Source organism: Podarcis cretensis (genome assembly GCF_951804945.1).
Source record: "Podarcis cretensis genome assembly, chromosome: 7".
Lineage (NCBI taxonomy): Eukaryota > Metazoa > Chordata > Lepidosauria > Squamata > Lacertidae > Podarcis > Podarcis cretensis.
In genome coordinates, this window is record NC_137176.1 from 77,060,785 (window position 1) to 77,081,752 (window position 20,968).

Sequence of the window (20,968 nt, forward strand, 5' to 3'; positions counted from 1 at the left end):
TGTGAGCAGTTTCTTCCCTCTACATAACAGAACTAGATAGCTCCCAACACAGTGCAGGTCTTAGAAGGACAACGGAAAGTTTAGATAATGGAGGTTTTGCTAGGGTAATATATGACCACTAAGTAAAAACAATATGTTTCTTTGTTTGACTGGGACAAACCTTGTTATGTTGAGCTCATATTTTGCACAATTTGTATACGGTGTTTGTTTGATAATGTGTGGTTTGCTATGCCTAATAAAGGATATTTGATTCGATTCTTTGTTACTGTGTTTTAGATTTGGTTAGAGAGGAGGGTAAAGCTAGGCTTGCCGTATTTCCAAAAGTCAAACTGCTGACACCCCCAAAGTTGTTGAGCTTCACCACAGATGGGATGGGAAGAGGCGTTGCTTTTACCTGCCTTGGTTTCTTAATTAATTTTAAACTTAATGCTCCTTTATGCTACTTGCTTAAGGAGGTGGAGGAGGAAGAATGTGGGGCAGCCTCCCACCCTTAGCCCCTCGAGCACCCTATTCTGCTGCATGTATATCTCCGGCTGTCTGGCTGCGCTCAATCCTCAATCCTCTGGCTGCGCTCAACCCTCAAAGGCACCATCTCCCTTCGGCCAGGAAGGCAACTGCCAGCAGCAGAAGCATCTCTGGTCCCTCCCCATTGGCTGTGGATTTCAAGGAGGAAGACAGAAAATGTGGAAGCTTTTTCTGCCCTGAACTGCAGATGAGGGACACTTATTGTCAGGCGGCTAAGGAAACAACCCTCACGGTAGGTTGCCAGGAACAGATAAGACAAGGAAAAGTCCTTACCATCTGCTTTTATTCAATATTTACAGAGAGGGGCTTGGGAATGCAGCCTCTTGGAATAATGGCATTCTCCTGAGTAAATCTCCACTCCCCTTCTTCATTTGTCATCTCTTCTATCGGTGACGCTGAGGGCCCTTTGCTTCTGAGCCCTTTGCTCTCCTACTTTTAAGGCTCGCCGGGTTCTTGGAATGCTTTCTAGTGATAACATGTTAGCCAGCTGCTCCAACTCTGCCTCCTCCTTCTCTCCCATTATTTCCCAGCTTTTCCCCTCATCTGACTCTGAGTTGTGACCTCAACAAACCACTGTTGTATATCTATACAGTGGTACCTCTGGTTATGAACTTAATTCGTTCCGGAGGTCCGTTCTTAACCTGAAACTGTTCTTAACCTGAGGTACCACTTTAGTTAATGGGGCCTCCCACTGCCGCCGCGTGATTTCTGTTCTCATCCTGAAGCAAAGTTCTTAACCTGAGGTACTATTTCTGGGTTAGCAGAATCTGTAACCTGAAGAGTCTGTAACCCGAGGTACCACTGTACTGTCTTCCTCTTCCTCCTCCCTGGACGGGTCAGGATGTGGACACAGTCTCCACCATTCCTCCTCTGCCCAGTCCCTGACCCTTAGCAGAATTTTATGAATAACTGCCACCCCTGGTGGAGGAGACCCACCGGCTGTCCCATCATGGGACCATGACACCACAGGGTGACTGTTGCCCAGCACATATGGATGGCCACTCTCCCCAGTTCTGTCAGGGAAATTGCATAAAATAAAAAATTCAGGAAAACCCCAGAAGAAAACTCAGGAAAAAAAGAGAAATGGCCAGGCTCGTGGCAGCAGCGCCCCCTCCCTCCCCCCCCCCCCGCCAAGGAAGTGATCTCTCATCACTTCCACTGCCACCAGGGCACAGCCTTCCCCATAATTTTTTTTTAACAAAAACAAAAAATTCGGGGGGGGACAGAAAACCGGGGGGGGGTGAGAATTGGGTTGCCATATGTCCTGGAAATTCCTGACATCTCTTAAAATTCAAAAAGTCCCCCCCGGACGCCATTTTAGGCATCCTATTTCTGTACGTGTCCGGAATTTTCCGGACGTATGGCAAGTCTAGTAAAGCTCTCTACTGTGGAAGCTAAATCCTATCAAAAATTTATACAGCTCTCATCCCTAAATGCTCCTTGACTGCTTTCATCTTTTCCCCCCTTTTAAGTAAGGCTGTGTACCAAGCTGCACTTTTTGATTCGTAACCAGTTACAAGCACTACACACTGCATACAGAAGAATGTACGTGCCGTCAGTTTTAACACAGCAACACCACTCTAGCCGTTCTTTGATCTTGAAATGCTGCATAGTTGCTGTCGTTTTTTATATACAAAAAATAAAATAGAAAATCACTGGTGTATAAATGCCCCCATCTGCCGTCTCATGCGGTCAGCGCCAGAATCATTACAACAACTGTCCTAAGTGTGATAACAATTGCAAAAAACAGGAACTTTGATTCTTATCAGCCTCAGCACAAGAAAGGAAGCAGACGCTGATTTCATCCCTTCCACCATATGGATGCAGTTGTTTTGACTGTCATTCAAGAGAGTCCCATCAGTATACAGAATACCTTGACACAGTTTCTTTGAACTGGTTGCTCTTTTCATCCAAAAGTCCCCCTGTGGATGTATGGTTGTCAGCTGAGGGCTGTAGAACCATCGTTTTTCCTGCCTGCCCTAGAATGCAAAAACGCAGGAGGAGCTCTGCTTAATCCTTCCCAAGGTCCATCTAATTCAGCAGCAGGCCAACCAGAATAGCCCTGCTACATCAGGCCAATGGCCCACCTTGTTCTCAGGGTGGCTATACTTGCCCTTGGGAAGCCTGCAAGCCGGATAAGAATACAACTGCACTCTCCACTCCTGTATTTCCCAACAACTGAAACTCACAACCATACTGCCTCCAACAGCCTCCAGCAGTGTTGATAGTATATAACCACAATGGCTACAGTGGTACCTCGGTTTACGAGCTTAATCCGTTCTGGAAGTTTGTTCTTAAACCAAAACCGTTCTTAAACTGAGGCGTGCTTTCCCTAAAGAAGCTTCCTGCCGCTGGTACCCTTCCACCGTTCAGATTCTGTTCTTAGACTGAGGTAAAGTTCTCAAACCCAGACACTACAGTGGTACCTTGGGTTACAGACGCTTCAGGTTACAGACTCCGCTAACCCAGAAATAGTACCTCGGGTTAAGAACTTTGCTTCAGGATGAGAACAGAAATTGTGCTCTGGTGGCGCGGCAGCAGCGGGAGGCCCCATTAGCTAAAGTGGTGCTTCAAGTTGAGAACAGTTTCAGGTTAAGAACGGACCTCCAGAACGAATTAAGTTCTTAACCTAAGGTACCACTGTATTTCCAGTTATGTGGAGTTTGTAAACCAAATTGTTCTTAAACCGAGGTACCACTGTACTAGCCTGATCTTCCATGAATTTGTCTAATCCCCTTTTAACTTTATCCACGTTGGTGGCCATCATATGCCAACAATGCCCTTCTCCAGACTACTGGGACAAACAAGCTAGCCTGTACACAAAGCAATTAATGGATACATAATTGATACTGGAAATGGCATGGCTAGCTAACCCAGCCTCACTTTGGATGCATGTGTGTGTACCATGCCTTTCTTCCTGGTTCACACTGAAAAGTTATTTTTAAATGCTCCCAGGGACAGGAGAGATACCCAAAGGCTTCAATTGAGAAATGAATTAATTTAATGTAACTGGGACTGGGCACAAGTGTGTCCATCCCACCCACTCAAAATAGCCAAACAAAAACAGACACCAAACAGCAGTGGGCATGCAGACTGATCGATATAGGTATGTGTGCATGGGGGAGGAAGAAGGGACCACTGAATGATGTTCAAGAACACAAGCTTTTCTTTTTTTCTGGGAAGGTGGGCTTGGGAAAGCACATTTTTCTTTCTTTCTTTCTTTCTTTCTTTCTTTCTTTCTTTCAAGACTCCAGTTGTATATACTCATAGATTTGAGCCATGCTTATGTAGCTGAAAGTGTTCCACCCATGCACAAGCCAGAGGTACTGAGAGACTCAGGATGATCCCAAGGCTAGCAGAAATCCCAAAATATTTTCGAAAAATGGAAACCCTAAGCAAATAAAAATGAAACAAACAGGTGGGAGGGGAAAAGAGAATTATGGAGTGGCTGGAAAGATTCATATAGAAACGTTTATAGGGATATGAAGGGTAAATAAGAACCATTGTTTGGGCAGCTTCACAATGAGAAGCTGTTTTTAAGTGTGCTAAGGAAGAGAATAAGGGACGCAGGTGGCGCTGTGGGTTAAAGCCTCAGCGCCTAGGGCTTGCCGATTGAAAGGTCGGCGGTTCGAATCCCTGCGGCGGGGTGCGCTCCCACTGCTCGGTCCCAGCGCGTGCCAACCTAGCAGTTCGAAAGCACCTCCGGGTGCAAGTAGATAAATAGGGACTGCTTACCAGCGGGAAGGTAAACAGCGTTTCCGTGTGCGGCTCTGGCTCGCCAGATGCAGCTTTGTCACGCTGGCTACGTGACCCGGAAGTGTCTCCGGACAGCGCTGGCCCCCGGCCTCTTAAGTGAGATGGGCGCACAACCCCAGTGTCTGTCAAGACTGGCCCGTACGGGCAGGGGTACCTTTACCTTTACCTTTTAAGGAAGAGAATGGGACGTGGGTTAAACCACAGAGCCTAGGGCTTGCCAATCAGAAGGTTGGCAGTTCGAATCCCCGCAACAGGGTGAGTTCCCGTTGCCTGGTCCCTGCTCCTGCCAACCTACCAGTTCAAAAGCATGTCAAAGTGAAAGTTGATAAATAGGTACAGCTCCGGCAGGAAGGTAAACGGCGTTTCCATGCCCTGCTCTGGTTTGCCAGAAGCAGTTTAGTCATGCTGGCCACATGACCTGGAAGCTGTACGCCGGCTCCCTCGGCCAGTAAAACAAGATGAGCGCCGCAACCCCAGAGTTGTCCATGACTGGACTTAACGGTCAGGGGTCCCTTTACCTTTAAGGAAGAGAAAGCTGCTTATAGCTATCAACAGCCGAATTATAACACTGAACATTATTGGAGTTGGGTACTGTGTCAGCCCTCCCACAAATAAAACCAAAACAGCCCAATGGAGACTAAACCTAGTCATTGGGCATTGGGCACTGCTGGACGTGGGCATGAAAACCAGTGAGGGAAGAAGTATTATCAGTGACATTTGTTTAACATAGGACCATCTTGCCCCAAGGATGTTACATGATAAAACTTGACACTGGTGACACAACTGGGGGTGAGAAGAAAGATGATGGGCAAGGGCAAGCAGTGGATTTAATAACACTTGATTCTTTCTTAATAACCTGTGGTGCCGTACAGAGTAAAATTAAAAGAGAGCCTGCCTGCTGGGCCAAAATCTAGGAAGTCTATTAACAATGTAATAATAAACAAACATGCCTTTGAGCATTACAGAGCAAATCTCCCTCCTTTGCTGGCTGAAATTAAACTAAAGGTTTCCAGGTGACACAGCATAGCTTTCAGTATAGTAGGAAAGGTAGAACCTACTTACAGATATTATTATAATCTTGTTGCTGGCATCTTTAATGATGATGATTTTTTTTTTATACTCCCCTACCTGCCTCATTATTAACACTAATAACGATCTCTCTTATACTCCCCATCCCACCCGCACTGTCTGCCTCTTTATTAATACAATATTCCTTAATTTCCAGACTCACCTACACTGACTATTTCATTAACATCAGTTTAACTAATAATCTTCCTCACATTCCTCTACCCACCGGCACTGGCTGCCTCGTTATTTCATTTATCTGCTTACCCCCTTTGTTTCGCCAAAGCAACTGACATCCAAGCCGACCCGCCAAGCCCCTCCCCCCGTCCACAGATACATTAAAACCAAGTTGGGGGCGGGGGCGAAAGGCATTAAAAACATTCCACCCACTTCTAAATAATGAGCAAGAAATAACATTTCTTACATTCCCCTGTCCTGCCTCTTTATTAGGAATGCTGATATTTCTTACAACTTCCCATCCTATCCTGCTTCTTTATGGATATATTCTTTCTTATATCCCTCGACCCACCTGAACCGCTTCCATCACCGTGACGTTCAGCGATCTACTAAACGTGTTAGCTGCTTCGTCATGCCAAACCGAGTTATAGCCAGCCAACACATAAATACATTAATACTAAAATTTTGGGTGTGTGTTAAAGAAATGCAATAAAGGTATGAATTTGCTGAACAATTTTTTAAATGGAATACAAAAAAGGAAGGTGTGAGGAAGTCATGAAAATAAGTAAATGAGTGGTAAGATATCAGAAAGAGGGATTTTTATTTTTATTTTTTATTTTTACGTGAAATTTTGATTTTTGTATTTTTCTGTGTGTGTTTTTTGTTTACTGTCTACTGTTTTGTAATTCTTTTCTTTTTGTTAAAAACTTAAATATTATTTTTTTAAAAAATAAAGAAATGCAATAAAAACACCCCACCTCTAAATAATGAATCATAATAACTAAATTCTCTTCTATTCCCCACCCACACTGCTTGTCTATACTAATATACTAAGTAATATACCCCGCTGCTTTATTATTATTAATAATTATTAATTAATAATAACTAAATTCTCCTCTATTCCCCACCCACACTGCCCATTAATATACTATTCTCTATACTTATATACTAATTAAAATACCCTGCTACTTTATTATTAATAATTATTAATTAATAAATTAATTAATAATAACTAAATTATCTTCTATTCCCCACCCGGGCTGCCCATTAATATACTATTGTAAATACTCATATACCCCGCTGCTTTTATTACCACCCAGGATAATACGTCATCTGCTTTATGCTCCCAGACCCACCAACACAACCCTCTGCGGGGAGACCCTCCGCTTCCGTTTCCGGGAAGGACACTGGACGGCCAAGGGGAGGATACGTCGTCCCTCCCGGAAGCGGAAGTAGCGTCACGGCGCCGTCGCCGTCCCGAGGCGTCTCCCCCTCCTTTCCCTTCCGTCGCTTTTAATCTGAGCTGCGCGCTCTCTGCCCGGCTGCTTTGTACCTGAAGCGGAAGGAAGCGTCTCCTCCCCTCTCGCGGCGGCGGCGGCGGCCTCTCTCGGTTCTCCAGGCCCGGAAAGCGCTGGAGTACGCCGGGCTGGCCGGTACGGAAGGAGGCTCGTCTAGGCGCCTCTGGGTGCCCCTGAATGTGGGTTGGTGGCTGCTGCTGCTGCTGCTGCTGCTCAGGGCCAAGGGTCCCGAATCCGTTAATCAGGTCCAGAACCGTAGAGAAAGCGCAGAGAAATATAACCCTGCTGGCTGTGGCACACACACGTGTATGCATGTCTTGACGTTCCGTTTTTTGTGGGTTTTTAATAATAATAGAATCATAATTTATTATTTATACCCCGCGCATCTGGGTGAGTTTCCACAGCCACTCTGGGCAGCTTCCAATCGAGTGTTAAAAACAGTACAGCATTAAATATTTAAAACTTCCCTGCTTTCAGATGTCTTTTAAAGATAGGATAGCTGCTTATTTCCTTCACATCTGAAGGATCTGAAGGGAGGGCGTTCCACAGGGTGGGTGCCAATACCAAGAAAGCCCTCTGTCTGGTTCCCTGTAACCTCACTTCTCGCAATGAGGGAACCGCCAGAAGGCCCTCGGAGCTGGACCTCAGTGTCTGGGCTGAACAATGGGGGTGGGGATGCTCCTTCAGATATACTGGACCGAGGCCGTTTTGTTTTTTTTAACCTCTCCTTCCTCCACACAGCAGCAAACATGTCCACCCCTCCCCTGGCCGGAGCAGGGATGGCCCCCGGGCCGTTTTCGGGACCCCAATCCCAGGCCGCTCGGGAAGTGAACACGGCTTCGCTGTGCCGTATCGGGCAAGAGACGGTGCAGGACATTGTCTTTCGCACCATGGAGATCTTCCAGCTGTTGAGGAACATGCAGGTGGGCAGCAGTAGGCAAAGAAACCCGTCTCTGTCTTCCTCACAAACAACAAACACATACACATCCAGTGTCTTCCCCCACCCACTTGAATGCATTCTCTGTTCTCAGCTCTCGGAATGGGGTCAAATATAGAGGAGGAAATGCAAGCCAATTGCAAGGTGGTATGGAAAGAGTTTGGGCACCAGAAAGCGAGGAGTTGGCTCTGAGGCACTGTGCTGGCCAAGTACTTGTAATATAAAGACAGAAACACTTTAATATTTAAAGCATCCAAAGAATGGTTCAAATTGATAATATAATAATAATAATAATTTTTTATTTATACCCCGCCCTCCCCAGCCAAGGCCGGGCTCAGAGCGGCTTACAAGCAATAATAAAAACAAAATGAATGATTACAACTTAAAAACAAAAATAAAATACAACATTAAAATAATGGAACATTAAAATATTATACAGATGCAAGAACAAGACAAGCAGATAAAAGTTATAGTTGGCACTAACTGGCCTGCAGCAATGACGACAGTAGCTCTCTGCAAATTCTTCGCAGGATACTTTTTTTATTCTAGTATGGAATAAATGTCCTGTGTTGCTTACTAAATAAACTCAACACTTCTTTAGCTCTGTACACCTTGGGGATAGCAGGTACTGTTCTACTTAGGTTACTCTGAATTTTTTTAAACAGTTCAATATTTTTACTGGATACGCCAATTTATACCTAATACTGGGAAAGTACATTTTTAAAAAAATCATTCAGAAATGCAGAATATATTCCCTGGAATGTATTGCTCCCTGATGTTTATATACCATCCTAGGAAAGGTTTCTGTCACCAGATTCTTTACTTGCACAATAATATTCTTTCCTCATAATTGATTAAAAGTGGACTTGCAAAAGCCTTCAATCCTTAGCGTACTAAAACAGACGTAAATTCCACTCATTTCGGTGGGGCTCACTTCACTGTAACAAGTTTAGAACCAAAACTTCTACAGTTTTATGGAGAATATGTGCTGGGATGAAGTACCTGGCTAACTCTGTTCTGCACTTTGTGTGTTCCAGAAATCTCATGAAATTTATGTACACAATAGCTGATTCACATAGAGGATAAAATTAAATAAATGAAAACAATATTGAACTAGTTGGAACAAGTACTGCAGTTAGCATAATGGTCGGGGGGGAGGCATTTGCAAGAAATATGCATTTCTGTTATTGTTTTGATTTTTCAGTGTAGATGAAATGTAACCATGGATTTCATTCATTCCCCCTCCAGCTTCCAAACGGCGTCACCTATCATACAGGCACATATCAAGACAGATTAGGGAAGCTTCAAGAACATCTGCGTCAGCTTGCAATACTTTTTAGGAAACTCAGATTGGTTTATGACAAATGCAATGAAAACTGTGCAGGACTTGAAACTGTTCCAATAGAGGTAAGTGGAGGAGAGGCACAGATATTTAGATCATGCTATATATATTTCAGTAAGTCAGAAACATGGTGAGAGATCCAATTGTAACCGCTTGTTTGACAGTTGTGCAACAGGGCATCTGGTTTCTCTTCTCCCACCTTCCCCACTCCCACCCCATAGTATGTCCCCCAAAACCTGTTCCAGGGGGGTCCTCCAATCTCCAGAGCAGGAGACGCTGCAGGGGGCAAGAGGAAGTTGTGTAACAAAGTGGATGCCTACTTGTGTGTCACTGGATCCTTCCCATTCTGTGGACCACTTTCTCTGGTTTCATGCTTGAACCAGTGCATTTTTGAATTCCCTTTTCTGCTTATGCCCCTTGGATGTGAGGGGAAATGTTTCATGGAGCATATTTTTAACCCTTTTGTGATCTTTCCCAGTCTGCGTCTGTATTGGAATTGTTTTTAAAGTGCTTTAAAGCTGTTTGATTTCTTCTTTTTATCTGCCCAATGCTTCTTTGGAAAGAAGGGTGGGATATAAATTTAATAAATAATAATCAGTATTAAGCATTTGCACAAGAATAGCTGTCTTCAGCTTTTAAGATGTCCAAAGACAAATAAATATAATAGAAATGTGATTTTAAAAAGCTAGTGTTTCTGTAATTTCATATTTATCTTGGCTGACAAGTTTTAGGGCATGGTTTTTCATTTGTGGTTCTACAAAAAGCTCTCAGGATATTTTATAGAGCATGTTTTATACAGCAGCTTTGTTAACATTTGCAGCAACTCATTCCTTATGTCGAGGAGGATGGCTCTAAGCATGATGATCGAGGAGCAGCCAGCCAGCTTCTCTTTGCTAGTGAAGAGAGAAGGGAAATCATGGAAGTGAACAAGGTAATAGTTGATACGATTTGCATGCAGCAGAGTTCCTAGCAGAAGCTTTCTTTACTAGTTTGCCTGTACAGCCTTAAACATACTTCAGAGTCACGGAAAAGAAATAGCCCCAGATTCAATTAAATACAGTGGTGCCCCGCAAGACGAATGCCTCGCAAGATGGAAAACTCGCTAGATGAAAGAGTTTTCCGTTTTGGAGGTGCTTCGTAAAATGAATTTCCTATGGGCTTGCTTCGCAAGACGAAAATGTCTTGCAAGTTCCTGCGGTTTTTTTTTCTTTTTTCCCCCCTTTTTCTAAGCCGCTAATAGCGCTAATCCGCTAAGCCGTCAATGGGCTTGCTTCGCAAGACGAAAAAACCGCTAGACGAAGAGAATCGCGGAACGGATTCTTTTCGTCTTGCGAGGCACCACTGTACCTGTGGTAGTGAAAGCCAGTGCAACTGTCGTGCCAGCACCGGAGGAGGAAAAAACTTAAAACACGTAGCAGAGTTTCCAAAAAATAGACCAGAGGCAATTGTGCTTCATCCAGCAGAGCTTTACTGGTACTGAAGGCAAATGAACATAAATGGTCACAAATCTAAAACATTTAGGATTGGCACAGTCCATAAAAATCCAGTTGCAGCACTTGCAATAAAACTTACAAACTTATAATAAGACTAAACCGTAACACTATAGCATACAGAAACAGAACATAAGAACAAAGAGAGATAGAAGAGAAAGTGAGTGAAACCCAGGCTCCTGGCACTATTATAGTCAATGCAACCTTGGCAGAAAGATAACAGTAACAGTTTAAACCATCTGTACTCAGCTCCCCAGAGAAATAACCCAAACATCAGAAACCTTCTTCCTGTCTCTCTCACATAGTACATACGTACATAATTTTATTATGGTCAAAGACCAGCTTGAACAGCACAACTGGGACAGCTTTCACCAGAATAAAAAATACATTTAAAACATTTGTACAACAACAGCTTAAAGATTAAAATCTGAGATAAACGCATATACACATAAAGGCCTAAAATTTGGGCTACCATACAAATTGGCCCTGCCACCATGGAGGCCAACTTCAACTGTTTTCCTAGTGAACTAATTTGTTTCAGGGTGTGGTCTGTGCCTGCAAATCTGCGCACAGAATCTGGCGACCATCCAGGTCGTCTTGTGGTCTTTGCCTAAGAGGAGAGAATTGAGTTTAGACTTATCCGAAAGGTTAGCAAGCCTCTCCAGCTGAGGGTCAGTGGTATCTCTGCGTATCTCGTCATAAAAGGGACATCTAAAAAATAAATGCTCTGGGCTTCCTATTTCCCCCAATGGGCAGGCGCAAAGCCTCACATAGTAATAAAACTTCTTTCACAAAGGGAAGAAACCTTCTAGAACCCTCTTGAACTAATCAGAATAGGAAAGATCTCTACACATCAGATCAATACTTTCTGTGCTAAGAAATGCAAACTGACAGCAACAAGCCCAGCTAGTGCATTGGAGCTTCCCCGCTCTCCTCCCCCTGAACACCCCAAATTGGCTTGTGGTCAGAAGAACCCCCAGAACAGCATGTGGGGAGTAGGGAGGGAGAAGAGGGAAGATTGCTCCATCAGTACAAGCATTTCTGCTTGCCAGACAGAACAGTTAGCTTAATGCAACATTGAATTCTATCCATAGGGTCGTCCTACTCAGAGTAGGCCCATTGGAATTGATGAACATAATGTAGCTATGCTCATTAACTCCAGTGGATCTACTCTGAGCAAGTCTTACACTGGATACAACCCATGGGGTGGTATTTGCTAGTCCTACAGAATATAGGCCCATTGAAGTTGTTGTTGTTTATTGAATTTATATACTGCCCTATACCTGGAGGTCTCAGTTAATAAGTTTAATTTATTAATAAGCTAATAAACATGACCAACTTAGGCCTGCTAATTTTCAGTGGGTCTACTCACAGTAAAACTTAATTGAATGCCGCCCATAATCTTAACAAATGACTCTGTTGTTGTTGTTTTTGTTTTAACCAATCTGTTGCTCATCACTGTCTCCTTGCTCCAGATAGCTGTGATTTTGTCTTGTGTAGAAAAAATTGCATCAGTCCTTATTTTCTGGCATTGTAGCCTATTTGATAGGAACGTTGTAGTTGAATGTTTGCCTGTGGGACAAAAGCTGAGCTGTCACCAGCAACTCTAATGGTGTCCCTTGCCTAACCTGTCATGTTAGTTTTCTGAAGGACACATTCTCATTCCCATATATAGTTATTTCATTTAATATCTAGAGGCTGAGAAGCAGCTACTTTAGGAAGGGCACATATGCTTCTTAAAAATGGCGAATAACAATATCTGTAGTTGGACATACAGAAGATCTGTGTTTGTCAATGATGCTTTAGTTGAGATTCCTGCATTTCAGGGGGTTGGACCAGATCACCCGAAGGATCCCTTCCAACTTTATGATTCTGTGTTCCTGGAACACTGGGCCACTTCTTGCAATCCAAAGACTTATGTCCAGGCTGCAGGCAACCATATTCAAGCTTTTGGCTGGGAGGGTGCAGTCTTTATCACAGGTTCCTCAAAGTTAGCTGCTGAAACTGGAAGCATGAGCCTCAAACACATACTGTGTTAGCCAAGCAAAGGCCAGACCAATCCAGGGACTTGGCAATCACACAGGCAGATGGTGTGCAAAAGGGTGTTTTTTGAGATGGTCCTTCTATGAGCTTGGGAGTCTGCTGGAACATTCTTTACAGCCTGGTTCTACCATTGGGAGGTAAACAGTGATAGTCAGAAGTATTGGCGGTTGCATAGGGCTGCTAGGTCCTTGCCTAGGACTGTCCTTTTAGCTTTAAATTCCCTTCCTATACTGCCCTCCTTGCTCATCCTTCTTTCCCTCCCGCTTTTGTCTGAAAAAACCTTTATTCCATCCCCACAAGCGAGTAGGGATGGAATAAAGGTTTTTTTTCAGACAAAAGCAGGAGGGAAAGAAGGATGAGCAAGGAGGGCAGTATAGGAATGGAATCAGAGCAGCTAGCCTCTCTCAATGGTGTGGAGCATTTAAAATTACATGCACAACCTCTGGGCGGGCAATTGGCATCCCTGTTGGGGGACAGCCTTCCTCCCATAAGGAAGAACAACACAAGATCAGTGGCATTTGTTCACCAATGACAATTGCTCCATGCTTATATTAGTAAGTAGTTGTTAACAGCATTTTAAGTGTTGCCTAATGCAAAATGCTTCTAGGCAGCGTACAGTTAAAAAAAAAATTGCAATACCATAAATAGAATTTTAAAATTGCATGCATAAGAAAGCATCCTACCAGTCGTTCCCATGATCCGTTGACCTGAGACTCCTTTGTTTTAATGAGACTGCTTTCTTGCATATTTTAATTATGGGTGTTTATATTTTAATGCTTTCACAATTGGTTTTTATGCTTGTAAACTGCTTAGAAGCCTATCTGGGCATTAAATAGCATTTAAATTAATAAGTAAATAATAAAACAAACATCAATAACAAAATCTCAGTTTAAACAAAGTCTGTAATAAGACACACAGAATTTTCCTTAAGGAAGCAGCAGTCCCAATAAGCCATATTCAACACTGGCTAGGAGAATATGTTAAAACCCCCAAAACACTAAAACAACTACTATGGATACTAAACATCTGGAAACAGCTGAAGAACCTGGGAGTAGGGGAAGCCTTTGCATCGTGGCAAAAAAAAATTGTAATGTGGGTGCCAGGTGAGTTTCCCTGGGGCTCGTTTCAAAGGCTGGTGGGAGGCCACCACTGAGAATACTTCTTTTGTTGCTACTCTCCGAATTTCAGCAGGAGGAGGCCCCTAGAAAAGGGTCTCTATAGATTACTTTAAAAGGGACGCGGGTGGCACTGTGGTCTAAACCAGAGAGCCTAGGGCTTGCCGATTGAATCCCTGCGACGGGGTGAGCTCCTGTTGCTGGGTCCCAGCTCCTGCCAACCTAGCAGTTAGAAAGCACATCAAAGTGCAAGTAGATAAATAGGTACCACTCCAGCGGGAAGGTAAACGGCGTTTCCGTGCACTGCTCTGGTTTCGCCAGAAGCAGCTTAGTCATGCTGGCCACATGACCTGGAAAACTGTCTGCAAATGTCTGCTCCCTTGGCCAGTAAAGCGAGATGAGTGCTGCAGCCCCGGAGTCATTCGCGACTGGACTTAATTGTCAGGGGTCCTTTTCATTTACCTTTTTAGATTACCTTACTGTTTGGTGGGGCACATATAGGAAGAGGCATGGAAAGAGTTGTTCCTTCAGGTCGTGGGGCCCCAAGACTTGTAAGGCCTTACAGGTTAAGACCAGCTTTCAGAAAATGCACAGGCTGTAACTACACTATGAATCCAGTGGATAGCTCAGTTGGTTAGCTGATAACGCCAAGGTTGCAGGTTCAATCCCCATGTGGGACAGCTGCATATTCCTGCACTGCAGGGGTTTGGACTCGATATTCCTCAGGGTCCCTTCCAACTCTACAATTCTATTCTTCTTCTATGAAATCTAGTAATAATTGCAGTTGTTCATTCTGCATGCGCTCTTGTTGGGCATTTGACACAGCTGGTATTAACAGCAACTTTAATAAAAGGATGGGTTATATGAAGAAGCCAAGTGATTTCATAGAAACCTTCAGTGTTTACTGTACCTATGGCTGAAAAAATGAAAGCAGCAAGCGCAAAACGATTCACTTGTCCTTTTTGGCAAAAGGTTGGGAGAAGAAAAGATGGAACCCTTTATAGGGTTCTACTCTCAAGGACACCTTAAAAAGGGAGGGCGGGAGGAAAATTGTCAAGACAACTCAGATTTATTGCCTCCCACAGCACACATAATTCCTTCACCCATTTGCTCTAAAAATTTGCTGCAGGGGCTTTATTCCAAGTTGCAATATCTGAATTGTAACTAATCCTAGTGATTAGAAAAAGCCTTTCCAACAGATATCAAGGCACAGAACTCCTTTGAACATTTGATGCCAAGTCAGGACGAACTTGGGTGCATAGCTGTGAAGGCATCCTTTCTGTAAGTAGATGTTCCATCCAGTGCCTTGTCTTATACAGCTGCAGTTTGAAAATGATAATGTTGGAGAGAGAGAAAGAAATTTGTAGAATGCTGGATGTAGGCTTTCATGTGAGATGGGGAGTTAGTACTTTAATACACTGTTGGAAATAGGAACCAGAGATTAAAAGCTCAGTAAAAACAACTTATATTTAATGCTATCACTGATGTACAAGTGGGGTGCAAGGGCTCAGGGATGGCTGGCTGGCTCAGCAGCAACAACACTGGAGGGTGATGGTGAAGAACAGACTGCTCACGAGTCAACAGAATGACAGTGGCGCAAAAGGTCACTGCTGACAAACAGAAAAAGGATTCAAAGCAGAGCTGCAGGAAAGGCATAAGGACTTGAATGCCAACTGTTTGAGGACAGGCTAAAGGCGTGATCCAGCATCTGCTTCCCTGTGTTGGCCGTGATGGCATCCTCTTAAGGCGCTTCAGCTGTGTTTGAGGGGGAGTTCTTGAGGACTTGCTAATTCATCAAGGCATTGACTATACCCACTGAATCTTCAAGTACTAACGGTCAGGATCCCCAACTAAAATGATTTAGTTAAGAGCCTGGATGAGAAGCTGGGAGCATTCTGCCCTGTGATCAATCACCATTCCCTTGCAGTTTACAAAGGGAGGCATGCTTCCCAGATGCAAGTGCTGCCTTGTCAAGAATTTGCTGCTATAGCAGCGCTTGTACCGCTACAAGCAAATAGACGAACTGTGCAAAGCAGCTGGTTTCCTTCAGTCCTCTGGTCTGTAACGATGGGGCATGTGCTATGGTAGATCTCTTTTTCAAACGGTTTCCCTCCTTTTTGCCCTTTCTCTGCTCCCTTTTCTTTTGTACTTTCAGGATGTGCAAGTGAGTTGAGTTCTGTGGCAGTACCTGATCAGGTTACTGTGTTCAGCGGTTTGTGTGGGACAACTTGTATGCCCATCCAGACTCTAGTCCATGCCAGGCGTTTGGTATGTGTGGTTTGCAGAATTTAGCGTTGTATGAGTGTAAAGAACTTCTTCCAGTGCTGTGAATAAGGGCAGTTTTGTGCTTTCTCGTGCAGTGGAATAGTGATAATACTGAATCAGACTTTTTGGTCACCTAGCCCAGTGTTTTCTGTTATTGACTTGTAGTCCATGGACTAAGGCAGAGGTTTCTCCCAGGCCTGTTTTACCAGCAACCTTTCAGCTAGAGATGCCAGGGACTGGACTGTCTGTCTTGCTAACTTTAGCCTTGCTAGACAGCCCCACCCCAACTTCACCTCACAGCTTTGCTCTTCTAAGAAGCCACATCAGTGTTGCGTGTGTTTTGTATCACTGATGGAACACTTCAGAGCGCCATAGGACCATAGGAAGCTGCCTTAGACCAGTTGGTCCATATAGCTCATTATTATCTACAGTGACTGGCAGCGACGCTCCAGGGTTCCAGACATGGGACATTCCGAGCCCTACCTGGAGATGACAGGGATTGAGCCTGTGACCTTCGACATGCAAGGCAGATGCTCTGCCATTCAACTGTGGCTCTTCAAAGCTGTTTAGCCCAATCACCTAAATATAGTCCTCCCTTTGGGGGATGAAACCGCTCGCCTCTTTCCTCCTAGGCAGAGAATCCCCTGTCCTTGGATCCTCAAGCAACGGGGTGTCTTCTAATCCACTTCCCTGATGCTCGGTTTGAGAATGATAACTCAGCTAGGTGCCATTTTCCTTTGGGTACATTCTGTATATTTGGCAAATCAGAAGCAGCTGTGAGATACATATATATAATGAACCAGCCAGTTTTGCACAAAGGGCTTGAAGCTTCCTTTTTCTTTTTAAAGCATGTGGTATTGGATGTAACTTGTAATATGGAATATGCTTGAAATGCGTCCAGTGTGGCCTTGGCAGCATCAGTAGCAGCTATGGAGTGCACTGCCGTGCTCAAAAGTGTTTTCTCCACACTGTGTGAACTGTGTTGAGTGTTCCAAAAAAATTAAAAAGCATTGGAAGTTTAAAAGTCACAGCATGGTGGAGAGTTCTTTTTTACAGTCCAGAGAAAATCCCAGAGAGGTATTTTGGAGGCAAAGCCGTGCAGTATGTAGCACTCAGATCTGAAGAGTTGCACCCCGGGAAGCACATTCATCATCCGCAATGTCCCTGGGTTGGCATGGCTCCTATCTTCTACAGCAAATCCACATTGCGCTTGCTAACATAGGAGGCAAAATGCTATTCAGCCAAACCAAGTTGAACTTTATTAGATTCTGGCTGAATAAAAAAAAAATGGCTCCAGGAGGGGGAAAAATGAGGATTAAATTCTTTATGTCAAAAGGCCTAAGTGACGATTAAATTCTTTATGTCAAAAGGCCTAAGTGACATCACACTGTGAAACAGAAATTGCAAACGCCTCTGTACATACTTGGTGTTCAGTCACCATGAATGTATAGGCAGAGCAATAATTCCTCCTCTTGGCAACACTGAAAGCTCTTTGATAAGCCTTTCACAGCCATGTAAAATACAGCTTTGTAGCAACTTTTTAAATTCATGGCAACACCAAGTTATATGCTAGGTTTGCACAAACTGGTGGCTATCAGCTAAAACAATAGGCAAGTGCAGGTGCAAGTTCCTTGTGTTATCAGTGAAGGCACTGGTGGGCAGAATTGGGAGTGCATTATCATAGAAGTACAAGGCTAGGATTTATTTGTGGACCTCTCGGAGCTTAATAGAATTCAGCACTATTAGACGTTTTCGCTCAAGGGGATTCGTTTCAGCTGTAAATCAAGCTTGAAGTGTATTGGTAAAGCTATTCGGCAAGCTGGCTCTTTCTCCATGGCTCCACCCACCACTAGCAATCTTCCCAATGCCTGAACATTATTCCTACGCAGTGTACATTAGCTTCATATCGAAAGACCTGCTCCTCTGGAATCTGGACCCAGGTCTGCTTGCTAATATGGAAATACAATATTGCAAGAAGAATGAGGTGCGTGTTGCCCTTTTCCAATGGCTTTTCATGGAAATGGCCTTGTCCGCAGAAGGAAGATGGGGAAGGATGCGCCAAAAGAGAATGTTCCTATCATGAAATCTCCCCCAACCTGGTGTTCTCCACATGTCTTGGACTAGAACACCCATCGGCCCCATTCAGTATAGCCAACTGTGTTGTAATCCAAAACATCCGGATGACAGCAGGTTGGGAGAATCCGCTGCAGTGTGCCCTGACTGACTGCTATTTTCTGTCAACATCTGTCATTAATCTAGGGCCTTCCACCTTGATGTGCTTCTTGTCTTGCCAAATGCAAGGTGGTTCTTTTAAAATGAGATTCAGAAGTAATACAAAACACAAGTGAGTGATTAGATTAAAGGTTTTATTCCAGACAGCAAGCAATAGATACATACCAAGCAAGCACTTCAATCTGCCACTTGGAAACCCTCAAGAAGCGCCGAAGTGACTCCCCCAGGTAGCCTCAGTTTGCACGGCCCCGCGGCCGATCAGTCCGTGCATGAGCTTCTCCAACACTCTGCCCACAACCATCCAATTTATAGATAGCTAGCCTGTGTGGCTTGCCCAGCTGGCTGTGTGCAGATCATTCATTAGCCACCCCCCCTCCCAAATTGGGCAAATTGGGGGTTTCCTGTAGTAGACCTCTGTGCTGCCCTACACCTTGCCACCACCCCCACCCCCAATTTAAATTCAGAATACGCAACCTGACTAGACGCCAGTGTTGACAAACTTTTTCTTTCTGCAGAAACTGAAACAGAAGAATCAACAGCTGAAGCAAATTATGGATCAATTACGGAATCTCATTTGGGACATAAATGCCATGTTGGCAATGAGAAACTGAAATATGCTTTCTCTCTTTCTCATTATGGCAGCTGATACTATTTGTTGGGCAGGGAAATAAGTATTTTCTGAAAACATAATCCTTTATTCCTCTGCTATTTTCCCCTCCAGTAGTACACAGTATTTCCAAAATACCCAAACTTCTGTACAGCCAATGTGTATAAAAATGAGTGTTCTATACAATATTTGCAACCTGTGTGTTAATATTTTTATTATGAATGCTGAAAGAGTTTTTACTAAATGAATGAATTCTGTATAAAATTAAGCTTTATTTTTCAGGCCAGGGTGGACAGCTTGTGTGGATTATTTGGCAACCCACTATTTTACCCTGAATGGCTGGGGCTCTTTTTCAAGGTAAAACCCAAAGAACAGCCGTGTAGAAAGAGAATAGATCTTTGTTCTCGGCTGAAACCATCCACACAGTTTAGGTTTTGTTGCACAAAAATGTAATAAAATACTGCAACCACACCTTTTTCATTGCTCCCTTTTCTTAGCAATTAAACCCAAGGCAGCTGCAACCTGTTCATCTGTAGTACAAACGCAATGCTAATGACTGAAAAGATCCAAAACTCTTAAGAGAAGCTGGACAAAAATATCAAAAGCTGCTTTAGGAGACCAGTTTTATTTTCATGGCTCAATAGATTTTTTTCTTGAAAAAGGCTCCCCCTCATGATTTCTGAATGTACCAAATTCCACATGGGTGGTCAAGTTGGTCTACTGCAACAAAAACACCAGGAGCTGTCACATGTTAAATTTAAACAAGATTTATTGCTGCTTAATCTTTTATGGGCTGGAGTCTATGCTATCAGATGCATGACGCACACTCAAAATCACATACCGTCATAAATCTGTAAGTTTTGAGATGGTATCAGGCTCTTGGTTTCTGAATGTACTTTGAGAAAAAGGCTCTATTATTTAAAAATAACTGAGACTTCATCAAGAAAATACACAGTCTACATACCTCTTGCCATTTCTGTTCTTGCGAGGGTCGTAGATTGATGCAGGTCTGTCTTTGTTTTTGGATTCTTGACAGAAGGCTTCCTTTTTTATTTAATTATTTTTGCCAGTTAATTTTTATTAGTTTTCCAAATTTTTAACAAATTCTAATTTACCACTAATTTCAAAGCTGACTTTCCACTTTCCTTTCATGGTGCTTCTTTCCCATCCCTTCTTTGCTGCTCACAGTAAAATACTTTTTCTGAATTCCTAATACTTTCCCCATCCATTCCTATATTTCCATTGACTGTGTGAAGGATTCCTTTTTAAAGATAGTTAAATCAATACAGGTGGGAATCTGCTAAGACCCACTGCAAATTGCTGGACTACAACCCCCACCATCCATGACCATTGGCCATGTTGGCTGGAGATGATGGGGGTGGAGGTCCAGGAAAACCACACAAGGCTGGGGAAGGCTGGCTTAGTGGCACGCATCCTTTGAACACAGAGATTTCATTAGGGCAGACACAGTTCGCCATGATTATAAATAAAGAAGTTGAATGGAACATTAAAAGGCTGAGACAAAGGAACTTTGAATTCGCAAATAAACCTGGAAAATGGCTGGCATGGCAAATAAAAAAAAAGGAAAGAGCAAGGTACAATTAACAGAATTATTGTGGATGGCGAGGAAATAGAGAACCCAAAAGGTATCAGAAAAGGATTTTTGGATTTCTACAAGCATCTATATGCAAAGCGAGAGAAAAACAATATAAAGAAAATAGAGAATTTTTTGAAAGGAAAAAAGGTGCAAAAGATCCCGACAGAAATGAAAGACAGACTGAATGCCCCAATAGAGAATGAGGAGATAGTAGAAATTATAAAACAGATGAAAAAAGGAAAGGCACCAGGACCAGATGGATTTACAGCAACGTATTATAAAGAAATGAGGGACTCCTTGACGGTACCACTTAAAGAAGTCATGAACAACATTTTGAAACAACAGGACATACCAGGAACATGGAAAGAAGCCTTTATAACACTCATACCTAAACAAGACTCTGATCTCACACAAGTGAAGAATTATAGACCGATATCTCTGCTAAACACAGATTATAAGATTTTTTCGGGTATTTTAGCATCAAGATTTAAGAAGATATTGCAACAGCATATCCATAAA

The 20,968-nt window shown here is 43.3% G+C and overlaps 1 protein-coding gene and 1 long non-coding RNA gene across 4 annotated transcripts; both read left to right on the forward strand.

Moving 5' to 3' along the window:
* The first annotated feature begins 6,784 nt into the window (after nucleotides 1–6,784).
* Nucleotides 6,785–19,323, forward strand: MED30 (mediator complex subunit 30). Of its 3 annotated transcripts, none has more exons than XM_079984552.1 (5): nucleotides 6,785–6,956; nucleotides 7,563–7,744; nucleotides 9,007–9,165; nucleotides 9,921–10,031; nucleotides 18,273–18,628. In XM_079984552.1, exons 2-5 carry the CDS (start codon nucleotides 7,571–7,573, stop codon nucleotides 18,285–18,287), a joined length of 459 nt encoding a protein of 152 aa, XP_079840678.1. In that variant the 5' UTR covers nucleotides 6,785–6,956; nucleotides 7,563–7,570; the 3' UTR covers nucleotides 18,288–18,628. The 3 variants fall into 3 exon arrangements, with proteins under 3 accessions (XP_079840678.1, XP_079840677.1, XP_079840676.1); XM_079984551.1 differs by lacking the exon at nucleotides 18,273–18,628 and adding an exon at nucleotides 18,761–19,323 and having other exon boundaries at nucleotides 6,788–6,956; nucleotides 7,566–7,744; XM_079984550.1 differs by lacking the exon at nucleotides 18,273–18,628 and adding an exon at nucleotides 18,761–19,323 and having other exon boundaries at nucleotides 6,789–6,956.
* LOC307220599 lies at nucleotides 10,038–12,205 on the forward strand. Its single transcript, XR_013840970.1, has 2 exons — nucleotides 10,038–10,159; nucleotides 10,467–12,205. It is a non-coding gene; the product is annotated as an uncharacterized lncRNA (long non-coding RNA).
* Nucleotides 19,324–20,968: the final 1,645 nt, after the last annotated feature.

Coding starts and splice junctions, on each gene's coding strand:
- MED30 (XM_079984551.1), top strand. CDS start 7,571: ATGTCCACCCCTCCCCTGGCCGGAGCAGGGATGGCCCCCGGGCCGTTT. Junction 9,166..9,920: donor TTGAAACTGTTCCAATAGAG/GTAAGTGGAGGA, acceptor TAACATTTGCAG/CAACTCATTCCTTATGTCGA. Junction 10,032..18,760: donor AAATCATGGAAGTGAACAAG/GTAATAGTTGAT, acceptor TTCTTTCTGCAG/AAACTGAAACAGAAGAATCA.